General features: G+C 39.0%; 1 protein-coding gene and 1 long non-coding RNA gene across 2 annotated transcripts; one reads left to right on the top strand and one right to left on the bottom strand.

The window, feature by feature from the left end:
* The first annotated feature begins 351 nt into the window (after nucleotides 1–351).
* On the top strand, nucleotides 352–1,603 carry LOC120563558. Its single transcript, XR_005639976.1, has 3 exons — nucleotides 352–465; nucleotides 549–653; nucleotides 1,279–1,603. It is a non-coding gene; the product is annotated as an uncharacterized LOC120563558 (long non-coding RNA).
* Nucleotides 1,604–9,079: 7,476 nt separating this feature from the next.
* LOC120563551 lies at nucleotides 9,080–13,108 on the bottom strand. The gene is made up of 5 exons (XM_039807778.1): nucleotides 12,976–13,108; nucleotides 12,844–12,863; nucleotides 11,352–11,460; nucleotides 10,752–10,925; nucleotides 9,080–10,330 (listed from the first exon to the last, which is right to left on the bottom strand). Exons 1-5 carry the CDS (start codon nucleotides 12,976–12,978, stop codon nucleotides 9,695–9,697), a joined length of 942 nt encoding a protein of 313 aa, XP_039663712.1. The 5' UTR covers nucleotides 12,979–13,108; the 3' UTR covers nucleotides 9,080–9,694.
* Between the last annotated feature and the right edge of the window lie 1,205 nt (nucleotides 13,109–14,313).

Below are 14,313 nucleotides of genomic sequence, written 5' to 3' on the forward strand. Positions count from 1 at the left end.
ACTGATTTTTATCAACAAGAACTGATTTTTATCAAACTAGTATCCCAGCTTTACTTGCTGTATTTCTTGTTGATACAATATGAAACTGTGTGTGTGTGTGTGTGTGTGTGTGTGTGTGTGTGTGTGTGTGTGTGTGTGTGTTGACTTAGATTTCAAACAGCCATCCATCGTCAAATGGAATTTAGAAAGGAATTCATAAGAGGAAAAAAAACGACCCCAATCATGTGAGGGTTGTTGTTCCTCCTACAGCTCCACCCATCATGTAGGGGAACCATGTGTAGCTCTCTGGAGGGGAGGGGGGTTACTCTCTATAAATACATGCATATGTGATAAACAGTTTAGACACGTAAAAGCACGCAGTTGACTTCTCTGATAACTTCAGCAGACCTCGAGACAATGGCAAACAGGGACGGATACTGTCCGATAATGCCCACCACGAAGGAAACTCAGGATCTCTGTGATCAGGTGAGCTTCTCTCTACCTTCATTCTTCACAACCTCCACACCCAATGTCTGCATTTACATCATATGTATTTCATTCATACACAGGTGAAGTCCCAAGTGGAGGAAAATACAAGAAAGAATTATGTGGAATTCAAAGCATTTAAATACAGGAGTCAAGATGTTGCGGGAGGAACCAACTACCTTATCAAGGTAAATAGATATGTCTTTAATATACAGGTAGAATTATTAGTGACATGTTAAACCATGGAAGGTCTGTGTGTGTGTGTGTGTGTGTGTGTGTGTGTGTGTGTGTGTGTGTGTGTGTGTGTGTGTGTGTGTGTGTGTGTCTTCTTGTTTAACTACATTCGTGTGGTCCAAATACAGTATACTTGTGGGGTCCTGACAGCTTTGTGGGGCCAAAATGCTGGACCCCACAAGTTTAAAGGGCTGTTTGAGGGTTAAGACTTGGTTTTAGGATTAGGGATAGAATGAGGTTATGGTTAGGGTGAGGGTAAGGGTTAAGGTTAGGCATTTAGTTGTGATGGTTAAGGTTAGGGCAAGGGTTAAGGTTAGGCATTTAGTTGTGATGGTTAAGGTTAGGGTAAGGGGCTAGGGAACGCATTATGTCAATGACGGGTCCCCACAAAGTGCAATGCCCTGTGTGTGTGTGTGTGTGTGTGTGTGTGTGTGTGTGTGTGTGTGTGTGTGTGTGTGTGTGTGTGTGTGTGTGTGTGTGTGTGTGTTAACCACATCCTCACTGCTCAACAACAAAAGATCAAGATGAATACATGTGTTTAGACGTCTAATTTCTAATTTTCCTCTTTTGTTCTTGCAGGTTATGTTGGAGGAGCGAACTACACTCATCTGGAAGTCACCCTAGAAATTCTGCGTGATGGACAAAATGTTTTGCTGATTAATGTACTAGAGCATCAGACCAAAGACAACCTCCTCGTACCTTTTTAGAAACTGATCCCAAAACCAGTTTCAACAGTAAAATACTTAAAGGTGCAATATGTAATACTGACAGCTAGTGTTGAAAATAGTTACTGCAGTACAAATTCAAAATACTGGAGAGCGTCATCTCCCCCACCCCCGCCTCCCCAGACTCAAAGTTCATGGAGGTTGCCAGGCTGAGACCGCAGCATCCACAACAATGTTGCTAGACGATTGTCTCACATAGCCAGACATTACTCCACAGCACAGCAGAGTAGCTAACGCTAGATGTCGGCTATATTGACAGTCATAAAAGCCCGTGCTCACGTGGAGCTCTGTACCCAACTGACAGACACACTTTTTCGGCTTAGAATTACAGTAGAATACCACTAAAAATACCACTACCTTGCCGACTGAACACACTTCATTGGCTTAGAATTACGGCAACAATCGCTAAACACATTGCAAACTTACAGTACTCTCTTTCCGATTTACAGCCCCCCTATTTGGCTTCAAATAACTCACTGGGCAGTTGATACCAACACACAAACACAAGTTTAGACACGGAACGGAAATTTCAAAAGGAGAAAATACTGGCATTAGCATTGTTGTCAGAAAAGATAGTATTTCACCTTAGCATGTTTCCTTAATATTTGATGATGCATTGGGGTCATTTTTGGATTTATTACAGTAAATATATTACATACTGGACCTTTAAAGGCTGCAGTCTCTTGTTAAAATCTTCTGCTTCTTTATTCTGAAATGATTTAACTTTGATTTTGAATGTATTAACGCTGAGAGATGAAGATATTTGGTGGAATGCAATGTCCTTTAACTCCAAATAAATATCCTGCCACTATCCTACAGTGTTTGGGACTTATTGATTGTTTACTAGAATAGATTTTCCTGACACTGGGAGTATTCTTAATTTGCATTTGCAGTAGCAAAAACCAACATGAGAGAAGCTTTGTGTTAACTTATTGACTCTGGTGATGATTTTTCTCTGATTAACGCTCCCTAACATTTTGAGCATTAAACACTTTATTTCCTGCTCCTCTTTCTACCTTTTTCTGCATTAATTTATGCAGGACTATACATGTACATGGAAACATAGGTGAAGACTCTATGGGATATGATACAGTAAAGCTCTCAGGCATTCTCTATTTCTTTTTAAATATGAATTCTCCTGTAAATGAACTTTTCTCATAATTATTGTCTCTGCTGAGTCCACACAGTCTCACTCTAGGCCAGTCGGCCTTTTGCCCTTGTGTTGACTTTGGGTCACATTGACCCGTTTTCAATTTTTGTTTTATATCAGAAAATATGGGACGTAGAAATAAGAGCTGAAAATGTGTAGAATAAAAATGTAACAATTTAAAACAAAAGGCAAAAACAAACAACGTGTCAAAAAAAATGTCAAGGTTGACGGGAAGACAACACAAGGGTTTAACTTTTACTTTTGGTATATTTTTAAATTGGACCATGTGACAGTTTTTGAGTTCTTTGTTCTTGATTGGTTGATTAGCAGTGTCCAACGGTCATCGACCCCCGACGTGCACGTAGTGTGAGGGCCCGTTCATCGCTGCTTATTTTAAGCAGTATTTGTATTTTAGGATCATGTGTGTTATATTACTTTTATTTCTATACTCTTAAATGGTCACTAGATGACGCTGTTGTCAAAACATAATATGTTCTGAAACATTTCCCTGGGAGTCAACTATTCAGCTCTGGTTATATGTATGGATTTCTATGTCCTCACACACACACACACACACACACACACACACACACACACACACACACACACACACACACACACACACGTGTGTCAAACATATTTGAAAGGATATGAGCCGACAGAACATTCTCTGTTCCACGTCTCCACAGTGTTTATTGAAATAACACCTTAGTCTTCTATTTTGATTCTTTTTCTCAGCTGAAAAGTACAAACCACAGAATATATATATTCTGCACCGCTGGTGCAGTCAGCATTGGATGGCTACAATTTCTGCTGCTTTGCCTATGGCTAGACAGGAGGTAGAAAGATGTATACCATGGAGGGAAGCGAGTTTGATGATTACAGGGGTGTCATTCCCAGAGCTGTGAAGCAAATCTTCAAAGCAGCAGAGAAATGGGGAGGACAAGGCTGACATATCACCTTTTTAAAGTTGATATGACTTGAAACCGTAAACCGTTCAGCTGCTGATTTACATATAAAGTTGTTACAGAGCAACATTATTTTAATTTTGTGGCCACCTGATGAATTTTTTTGGTCTCTACACCTCCTGAGTGAAATATCTGTCTCTTAAGCTGCTAAAAGCTCCACTATGTTAACTAGATAGCTGGTTACTGTGTCTGTCTGCAGTTTGGTGATGAAAAGGTAGTGTATGGCCAGTTTTTAGAGATTTTTCTCTGAAAACTGCTTCCTGATGTGACTCAAAATGACCCTCTGAGAGCAGCCAGAGTAAACTAAAATGGTAAAGATGTGGCCGGACAGATGATTATTCTCTGTAGGTTGATCACTACGAGCGACCCCCTTTCACATTGTCATTTATAACGCTGTTATAAAATGATAAATGATAGCTGCTTTATGTCTTAATTTCAGTTCTTTACTGTGTTAGTTACTTGGTAATACTTTGTTTGCTGTTTACTTGTTTGTAATTTATAGTATTAAATACACTACTTATTCCCCAAATTAATCTGCACACGCATTACAGGAAGCTGCAAACTGCAAGCCAACTTCAGCATCATCACATTTAACAGAGTTCAGAGAAGATTAAAACGGTGTTAAATGTGGTGTTTTTAACAAAATAATATCGGGCACATTTGGCTGTGACACAGGCCTAAACGGCATACTAAATGTCATTATCAACATTTATAAGAAATGAAAGAAAAGAAGAACTGACCCCTGCTGTCTGGATGCCATGTTTCGGTAACAGCCTCGATGCAGGTGACAGACCACAGCGTTTAAAGGCCTTGAACACCCACCCACACACACACACACACACACACACACACACACACACACACACACACACACACACACACACACACACACACACACACACACACACACACACACAGGTGTTTTCAGTTAACCTGCTGATTAGCCCTCTTCTAGTGATTTCTGTTCCACAATGTGTTTTGCCTTATTGAGTACAGAAATGCTTCTTGATGCTTGTTGTGTGCATGTTTTATGTGGGATTTTATATTTTGTCATCTATTATTACACCAAGAAAATTATTTTCATCTACTATTTTAATATCCACACCTTCCACCTGTATCTGTACTTGAGTACTCTTTTTACAATTACCAAATAACATGGTTTTAGTTTTACTTAAGTTTAATGATAGTTTGTTTTTGTCAAACCACCTTTTTAATTTTCACATCTAAAGTAATTATATATATATATATATATTACATGTTTATAATGACTAGCTTTACTATCAATAACAATATATTTATGCAACATTCATCAAAATAAAAGTTAATATCCAAATCGTAATGTCGGCTCCAACATTAGGGGAGGACTCTGAAGAAACTTTCAGGCTTCCTTCCTCTCTCTTGGACTCAAGTAGCTTTTTATAAGTTATCATGTTAACTTCTTGTGTGCAGGAACCATTGCAACAGGGTGTAATGATCTTCCACTTAATCTTTTCAAAGAGCTGCAACTACAACATTATTTTTCATCATGTATTTCCCAATGTCCAAGATGACGTCCTCAAATGTCTTGTTCTGTCCACAACTCAAAGATCTTCAGTTTCCTGTTCCAGAGGAGAGAAGAAACTACAAAATATTCACATTTAACAAGCTGACATCACACAACTTTACCTGTTTTCAATGAAAAAAATGACTTAAATGCTAAGTGTGTTAATTCAGAGGGTTCTTAGCCTATGTAAAGTGAATATATATTTCTGTGTGATTTATCGTGCCTGTGGTTCTTTTGGTGGGTTGTGTCAACCTCTATCTCCACCTGTGTCCCAGTGATGACTACATGGGAACTCCTCCCTGGTTTCTCATTAATCACATCTGAAGCTCAGCTGGCGCCGAGTGATGGCTAATGTTTGCAAATCACTTCCTCTGCTGTTAACGTGGAAGAGGGAAAACGTAATGAAAGCTTGAAGAGCGGCAGCTTTAGCTGATGAGGAGGGGCAGGTTGTGCATTCGTCACCAGAATAAACACATCGACAGAGAGATCTCTCTATCACAGTGTCTCGTTTGAAGAAAAAAGAAACTCCAAAACAACGCAGAAGTTTGTCACGATGAGAATAATTTGTTTGTTATGTTTCCAGTACTACCACTTCATAAAGGAGACACCGGAAACCAAACCAGGAGCCTCTATAGTCCAAACCTGAGGACTGTGGGGCTGTTGAAGAAGAAAAATGGGATGTTGAATCATTGAAATCTTTCTGTTCTCTTGTTAAATAGTCTTATTTTTAAAGGCTGTAGAAAGTGAACCTCCTTTCCTGCGATGCGACCACTAGATGTCGCTGTTCACCAAGGATAACCCACCGTCGTGTTCAAACTGACTGACTGCAGGAGGCTTCGCTCTTTAGGTCTCCTCATTATCAAACTCCAAACTGTTTCAATGGAATCACAAGTTGACAAGAATCCTGGGATCACAATCTTCTGTGAAACAAAATGAGACACTCGACAATGAGTCACATGTGTTGTTTATTTTAAAAGTACTCTTAACAGAGTTTGGAGCAAACTGGAGTTCACTTGGACATCCAGATGTTGGGTTAGGGTTACAGTGGGTTAGGGTCTGTCACAGCATGTTCTAAAACAAAGCCACAGAAACACCCAAAAAGGAGACAAAAATGTTTTGTTTTTTTAAACGACATAAACAGAAAGATGCCAGAAATATTCAATGAAACAAGATGAGACACTTGGACGGGTGTTGTGTATTTTAAGCATATACTTTAAACAGAGTTTTGTAGATGAATTGTAAAATGATCATGCAGGAGAGGGGAACACTGCCAGTTCCATGAAATCCAGTTCAGACCATTGACCTTTTCAAAGCTATATATGCATTTGTATTAAAGAGCAATTTAACAAGCTAAACACATGAACAAAGTTGGCTCTCCCAGCTGCATGACCATGTTTAATGATTACTATTATTGTTATCTGATAAATGGACAGAGTAAGGATGGAAATGTTACTTTCCATCCAGTTGAGGGCATGTTTTTGTATCTTTTAGGTAAAAGTTTGTTAACTACTGTCAACAAAAAGACGTCCTGTCTCTCTGAGACATTCTCCAGACTTTTCTTTCTGCCTCATAATATGGCACAACATTGTATTAATGAAGATACTATGTTACCTAGTAATGAATCAAGATTTTTATGCGCCAGGCACATGGTTCAAAAGGGTTGTACTTAGTGTCTTCATTAATCATAGTTGTGTGTGGGGGTGTGCACGAGCCTAGCCTTTACTAATTAAAACTAGTTACTAGTTAAAATAACAATGAAATGCTGCTAAAATGCTTTAGACCAGGTTTTTGTTGGTAAATGGAGTGATCACTTCATGCTGCCTCAAGATAGCAATACTCCCAGAATGCACCTGAACACACCTCCCTGTAAGACCAGCACGCCCAGAATGCACCTGAACACACCTCCCTGTAAGACCAGCATGCCCAGAATGCACCTGAACACACCTCCCTGTAAGACCAGCACGCCCATGGGCCACAGATGGGTGCAGGTGCATTTGCTGTTTAAACGACGTGGGTGCTGGACGGGTCGGGCTTCGCTTCCACTGGATGCGGGCTTGCTGCGCCCCTATCCTGGATGCAAGATAGTGCCCTTTGTCTGCTTTTATTGTTGTTAACAGCGCTGGAAGAAGTATTCAGATCCTGTACTGCAGTAAAAGTACTAATGCCACACTGTAAATATACTCTGTTACAGTTCAAGGCCTGCAGTTAAAATGTTACTTCAGTAAAAGTGTGTACTGGAGTAGATGTACTTTGTTAAACCATAAAACTATGAGATTAAAACATACAGTTACTTTTATGTGATAGTCACTGCTAAACAAAAATCACAAGACACAAGACAATAATACAATGCATAAAATTATCCCAAGGCAATGTTTGGCTATTATATATGGCAATATAGTGTTCACTAAAACTCACGAAAGCAGAAAGCACAAAAGAAATTATGAAATGGGATTGACTGAAGATACAACAATGCCATCACACAACACAGCTGAGTGCAGGATGCAAAAAGAACAGTCACTAAGTGAGTTGGGCAACTTCACAAACTGCATACGCAAACAGATACTGCTCTTGACAAGTAAGTCTCAAACAGGCCTATAGCAGCACCACAACATGATGCAATTCACATTCAATACGCAAACAGCATTTCAATAAACTCAGCAAAATATGTTTATTATCTGATCACACAGTCACAACAGATTATATTAGACTGCTCAATTTACAGATAGCATAATAGCTCTTACCTTTAGAAGTTCTTCTTTCTTGTCTTTTTCTATGCAAAGTCGCAGATCAAATCCTCAAAGTTGGAGAAGGTAGTCTGCAGTCCATTCCTCAGCATAACCTGCAATATGTTTGCAGGTGTCTTATCTTGCTCACTGCTGATAAAAGACCTAAACTGGATCAGCTCATCAGCTAGAGCAGAATCCATGTCAGTTGGATATAAAGATGAGAGAGCATTGGCCCGTTTGTGGAGATCAGTGTCATCACAGTCCATGTCAAACTAGACACCAAAATGACCATTTATGTCTCTGTATGCATCCAGCCGTTTGTTCATTCCTGACAGCAAACTGTCAATAATCGGATTGAAGAAGGATAATTATTAAATATTATTTCAAATAATAGAGATAATTATCAAGATAGAGGCTAAGCCTTGTGTATACTTTGTTATGTGGAACAAAAAAAACTCCCATCACAGAAGGCCCCTCTTTGCGCAAGGGCCCCTGTGTGTATGTGTGTATGTGTGTGTCTGTGTGTCCGTCTGTGTGTGTGTGTGTGTATGTGTGTCTGTGTCCGTCTGTGTGTGTCTGTGTGTGTGTGTGTGTGTGTGTATGTGTGTGTGTGTCTGTCTGTCTGTGTGCTTGTCTGTGTGATTGTATATATGTGTGTGTGTGTGTGTATGTGTGTCTATGTGTCCGTCTGTGTGTGTCTGTTTGTGTGTGTCTGTCTGTCTGTGTGCTTGTCTGTGTGATTGTATATGTGTGTGTGTGTGTGTGTGTGTGTGTGTGTGTGTGTGTGTGTGTGTGTGTGTGTGTGTGTGTGTGTGTGTGTGTGCGTGCGTTTGTGTGTGTGCTTGTCTGTGTGATTGTGTGTGTGTCTTCTTCCTTAAACTCCTGCCAAGAACAATAACATTCTTTAGCGGGTGTGGTTTCTATAGAAGTGAACATGCCCTTTCCTACAGTTGTTAAAACTTGCACACAAACCGTTTTTTATCAAACTAGTCTTTACTTGCTGTATTTCTTGATGTTAAAATATTAAACGTTGCATTACAACCCGGTTGTTATGTTCCAGGTCTCTATAAGTGGAGTTAAAGGTTAGATTCTATGACTGATGGGAACAACTATCTCTGAAATAGCTCCAGTATTCAATTACATTTTATTTATAATGTCAAATCCCAACAGAAGTTATTTTGTAATATGTAAATAGTTTTGTACACAGAGACAAAGAATCACTTCTTGAGAGGTTAAGAGATCAAATCAAAAAAAATGATGAGCCAGAGTTTTCATCAACATCATTTTATTGCAAACAACATGATACATTTATCATTTCCATCTTCTGCATGCTTTACTCAAACAGTTGACGCATTTGATTTGATTTGATGTGAAGAGACTCCCAATAAGACTTCAACCATGAAGATAAAACTCAGAACAGCCAGAATCAAAGAGAAGAACATGACCTCCACGTTCAGTAACAAGTTCTACACTGATCTCTGCTTTTTGATAAAGAATCATCTTCACTGTGTAATAAATGACCATATGAAGTGTACTCATCAATAGTTGATATTTAATCTAGGGGTGGGAAAAACGAAAGCAGAAAAAGCAGAAGATCCATGTTCTGTTCTTCTTTACAAAGTAAATCAACATCAGACTGACTGACATGTGATGTCATTCTTCTTAGAAAACATGTTAGTTTTTAGAAATGTCTCATGATATATCGTTTCTAGAAATGTTTTATTAAATTTTGGTTTTTGTTAAAGAAGGAAAAGAAAATCCCAATACTCCTATCGCATAACAATAAATGAAAATCGCACTCGTGTATCAGGAAAGAATCCAAATCAGGACTAAAGCACATCGTCCCGGCCCTGATTCAGTCTTTCTTCTTTTTAAGATCTGACTTACTGTGGGGTGTAGAAACGATCTGTCCATTGTCTAAATCCCTCAAAGGCATGCACAAAACGTCTGAGAGCATCATGGATGCTTGTCATAGCCCTCTCTCTGTTACCACCAGTTGGTGGTGGTACTTGATCTCTAACTGCTCTATCACCTTGAAACAAGTTGCTCAGACTTTCAGCTTCGGCACAGTTGCCATGGGGGAATACCCCTGTTGCCTCTGTTGTCAAACCGAACAACTCATGACATGATTTACAAGGAGGCTTAACTTCTCCGTTATAGAGATCAAACGTTTCGCACCGGACATGCTGCTCTGGAACTCTAATGGTTCCATCAAAATATGTCTTTTTGACAAATGGCCTAGTATTTGGCTCTGGATAGTAGGTCATCACTGCGTCAGCTACATATCTCTCCCACTTGCTGAGACAGGAAGCACCAATCAGGACTTTCTTGCGTACAGCAGCATCAGTGGACATGGAGACTCCGTAGAACCTGACTGAATCTGGGCTTCTACTCTGAGAGACACAGATGGTTTTGGAGACCAGAGGCTTTTTGTTAACATCCCCCCTCAGTCTACCGACGAGCTGTTGCAGCTGCTGTCTGATTGTTCCTTCATTGACTTGTCCCTTCACGTGGACAACCTGCAAGAAAATATCATCAAGCTGCTGATGCATCCAATCATTCACCAAGTCATGCTTTGTTAATGTTCAGTACGGCTGCTCGATCATGGAAAAAATCATAATCAAGTTATTTTAGTCACTATTAAAATCAGGATTATCTAACAGGATTCCTCGTTGACTTTTGAAGATAAATAACAATGAGAGCAGTTAAATAAATCAACAGTTTGAACATAATGTGTAAAATAATCTTTTTCCACGATTACTCTGTTTTTGTGATCGTTAGGAGCCAGAATTAAAATCACAATCAATGTTTTATTACTAGCACAGCTGTACTGAGATATTAATAACAATCTGTAATATTTGGAGACGTTTAGGTGAAGTAGCAACGCTTACAACTTTACAAAGAAGAAGTGTGTTATCTTTTGAGAAACTGTCCTCTTACCATGTCGAGCACACATGAAAATGGACTCCGCCTGGGTACCTCAGAGGAACAGAGGGCAAAAGGCCGAGGGTATTGTTTCTTAAATGTATTTAGCACTTCAGCATCACTCAGAATCATTTCTGGGGAAAATGGCGGTGTGTTGATCTTTCCCAAAAAGAAGATGCTGTGAAGAATCTGTGAAGTCGAAACACATTCAGAGAGAAATATCATTGTGTGTGTTGTGTGTAACCGAGCAACATAGTAGGAAAAGCACAGCTGAAATTGATAACCTCAACGATGGTTCAATTCCATCAAGTGTCCCAGTAAGATATTTCAGTGAGTCAGCATGCACAATACCAGGACCTCTCCTAAGTGGAATGCAGCCATCAGTAATGGTTTTGAATACACCTGTGCTTTTCCTACTATGACATGTCAACATGTCTGCCGTGAAAAAAGGTCTATTAGGCGGGTCATGTGATGCCGGCTAAAGTTTAGTCAGCTAGGAAGCAGACATCATGAGAACAGGCAGAACTGAGAAGCTTACAAAATACACTTACAGGGTCATGCATTATGTTCACAAACACATTTCAATAGTTTTTAAAAAGTCTCCATCAGACATACCTCATCCACTAACACCGTAGTAGGTCTTGTACTCATCAACACCATTTCATTGATAATCAGGAAAGCATTCTGTCTGAAAGGGTCTCCCTCTACCAGGAATTCTTCTCGTCTAAAATGATAAACATGTAAAAATGGAGAATTAAAAGCAGAATGCAGCGATAATGTGTTTGAGTAAATCAAACATACAATAGATACATATATTTACATACATTAATGTTAAAGGAATACGCCACCGTTTGTTGAAATAGGGCTTATCACGGTCTCCCCTAGCTGGAGATAGGTGGGCCAACGCATTTTTTGTGCATGCATCGTTTAAGTCCGGTGCAACACCGGCAGCGCCGCCGCTAGTTAGCTTAGCGTAGTGAATGGAATCCTATGTTGCCGGTTAGCATGTTGTGAGTAAAAGTGAGCCAACAAATGACAAAAAAAACAACCTTATTACTTGCACTGAGACAAAAAATTGCAATGGCCCACCTCTCTACAGCCAGGGGAGACCGTGATAAGCCCTATTTCAACAAACGGTGGTGTATCCCTTTAAATACTACATTCAAACACAAAAACTAAAATCAGAGTAACACTACTTTAAGTTTTAGATAATATCAGTCTCAACCTGGGGCGATTCAAGGATCAGACGTTTAGGGGGACTCAGCCCCTAATAGGAATGTGACACGGATTTATTGCATGCATAATACTATATTAAATAAGTAAAACTCTTATCAGTTCACCTGGAAAAGATGGATCCAGACACAACGAATATTATCAAAAGTGGGACCAACATACTCAATTAAATACTGAAGGAAATGTGGAACATAATTTGGTAGTCTACATATATATTTTATACTGTATATAAAATACAGTATAAAATATAAATCAGCTAAATCAGTAACTTCTTTAGCCGATAATCTTTGAGCTACTGAACAACAACGTCAGCTAAAGTTTTTTGACACTTTATAAGTCACAGTAATAACGACTAATTTGACACAATGTTCAGTTGCTTACGTTTTTCATTTGGGTTCTAATCTGCACCATGAAATGACCAACGTCTTCTCTGGGGACTACCAACGTTAAACTTCCCAACCGTCTCCTGCTCTCCCTCCGACAGATCAGACAGAGACTCACCAAAGGCGGGAGTCTGGCACCATAACCTCCTCTGATTGGCCAACATTGCGTTTCTGTTAATCCTTTCCTTGACGGGGTTACAGGTGTATAGCATTGGCTACAGACACACAGGATATTAAACCTGTTTCAAGCCCTTTGAACCTGTAATTGTTTGTCGTCTGTAATTAACAGAAACTCACTTGAAACACCAAAACTGATTTAAAAAAAAAAGTTTTATATTATAATTTAGCATGAGCCCCCTAAAAAGGGTCTATTTTGTCTTTACCTTTCATAAGTTTCTCTTGAAGATAATCCTCTATACTAAGATGTTTGGATTTCAATATATACATTTTGTCAAGAATTACAATAACATGTCTCGATGTTTTTGACTCACCTCTGCAGTTCAGCAGCAGCCTAATGCAATCAGAAATAAAAGGCACATTACAACATGAATGAATTTAGTCATGTAGAATTGAATAATAATGCTGTCAAATATTCAAACATTCATGTCAAAGCAGCTACTCACCATTGTTAGTTCTGAGTGAATGAAATGGAAAGAAGGAACTGAAGCTGTGCGCTCTGATATTTCAAATGACCAAGCCTTAAAGCTTGATCTACGGTCCTGCAGAGGCTCCACGCAGAGCTTATTCTGTCTTGTCTCTTTAAGAGAATAGCAGGGCCGGCATGTGTGTGTGTGTGTGTGTGTTTCCGTGTGTTTCTCTTTGTGTGTGTGTGTGTGTGTCTCAGTGTGTCTGTGTGTGTGTGTGTGTGTGTGTTTGTGTGAAAAGTTAACCCTCTCCTTGATTTCCTGTTGTATATGGAGAAAGGAACCAGGAAATGAGTTGGGGGGGAATGCAATGCTACTACTAGGAACTGAAGCTCTTATTATTCAATTGGCCGCCACTTACTTTGTTAAGTTGAATGCACCCAGAACAGTTTGCTCAGTTTGCTTACTACTTTACGGAGAAGGAAGTCTTTGCACATATGTAGGTGTGTGTGTGTGTGTGTGTGTGTGTGTGTGTGTGTGTGTCAAAATCATGATGTCATCATGATGATTAAGATACCAGTTGCATTCATGAACATATTGATCTCATTCATGAGATACTATTATTTTTTGTACATTCCTGTACATGTACTAAGTACTACATTTAATTCATGAATGCTGTTTCAAGAGTAAATGTGTGTTGAGTCAACAGCGATGACTTTAAATGAGGAAAATTAATCTTCAACATGTTCCCATGAAGAGTTTTGATCAGTTCTGTGGAAATCAACCCATTAAAGATTAACTTAGCAGGACTTTGGGAAGGTGGGTGTGCCAGTAAAAGAGCTCAAGAGCACTGACAAAAAGTCACATGACTAGTTACGGTATCTTGCATTAGACAGACTCCTGCATACTTGGGTGTGGTATCAAAAAGGCTGAACTGAAACTGAACTGTAAGCAAAAAGTAAAGATTAATTTCACCACGAGTACTTTGGGTTCATGTTTGAGTAAAACTTTCTCAAAACATACCAATTTCTGTGCTAAAATAAAATGAGAACACACTACTCAGGAAATAAACTCAGGAAAGAATGTACAACAAGTAGTGAATAAATATATTCAATCTACTCTAATAGTATATAAAATATGTAAGTAAACATACTGTTTTCCCTCAGTATATATATATATATATCTATATATATATATATATATAGATATATGTATATACAGTATAAAACATATCTGTAGACTGACAAATTATGTTTGGTATTCTACAGTCTACATTTCTTTCAGTATTTAATTGAGTTTGTTGGTCCCACTTATATACCACAATATTCGTGGTGTCTGGATCCATCTTTTCCAGGTGAACTGATAAGGGTTTTACTT

The sequence above is a fragment of the Perca fluviatilis genome, chromosome 8, assembly GCF_010015445.1.
Source record: "Perca fluviatilis chromosome 8, GENO_Pfluv_1.0, whole genome shotgun sequence".
NCBI lineage: Eukaryota > Metazoa > Chordata > Actinopteri > Perciformes > Percidae > Perca > Perca fluviatilis.

What these genes read in the sequence shown, in the direction of transcription:
- LOC120563551 (XM_039807778.1), bottom strand. An exon ending in GCTGCTGCTGAACTGCAGAG is followed by an intron (nt 11,461 to 12,843) that starts GTGAGTCAAAAA and finishes TTATCATTTTAG; the next exon opens with ACGAGAAGAATTCCTGGTAG. An exon ending in TTTCATGTGTGCTCGACATG is followed by an intron (nt 10,331 to 10,751) that starts GTAAGAGGACAG and finishes ATTTTCTTGCAG; the next exon opens with GTTGTCCACGTGAAGGGACA.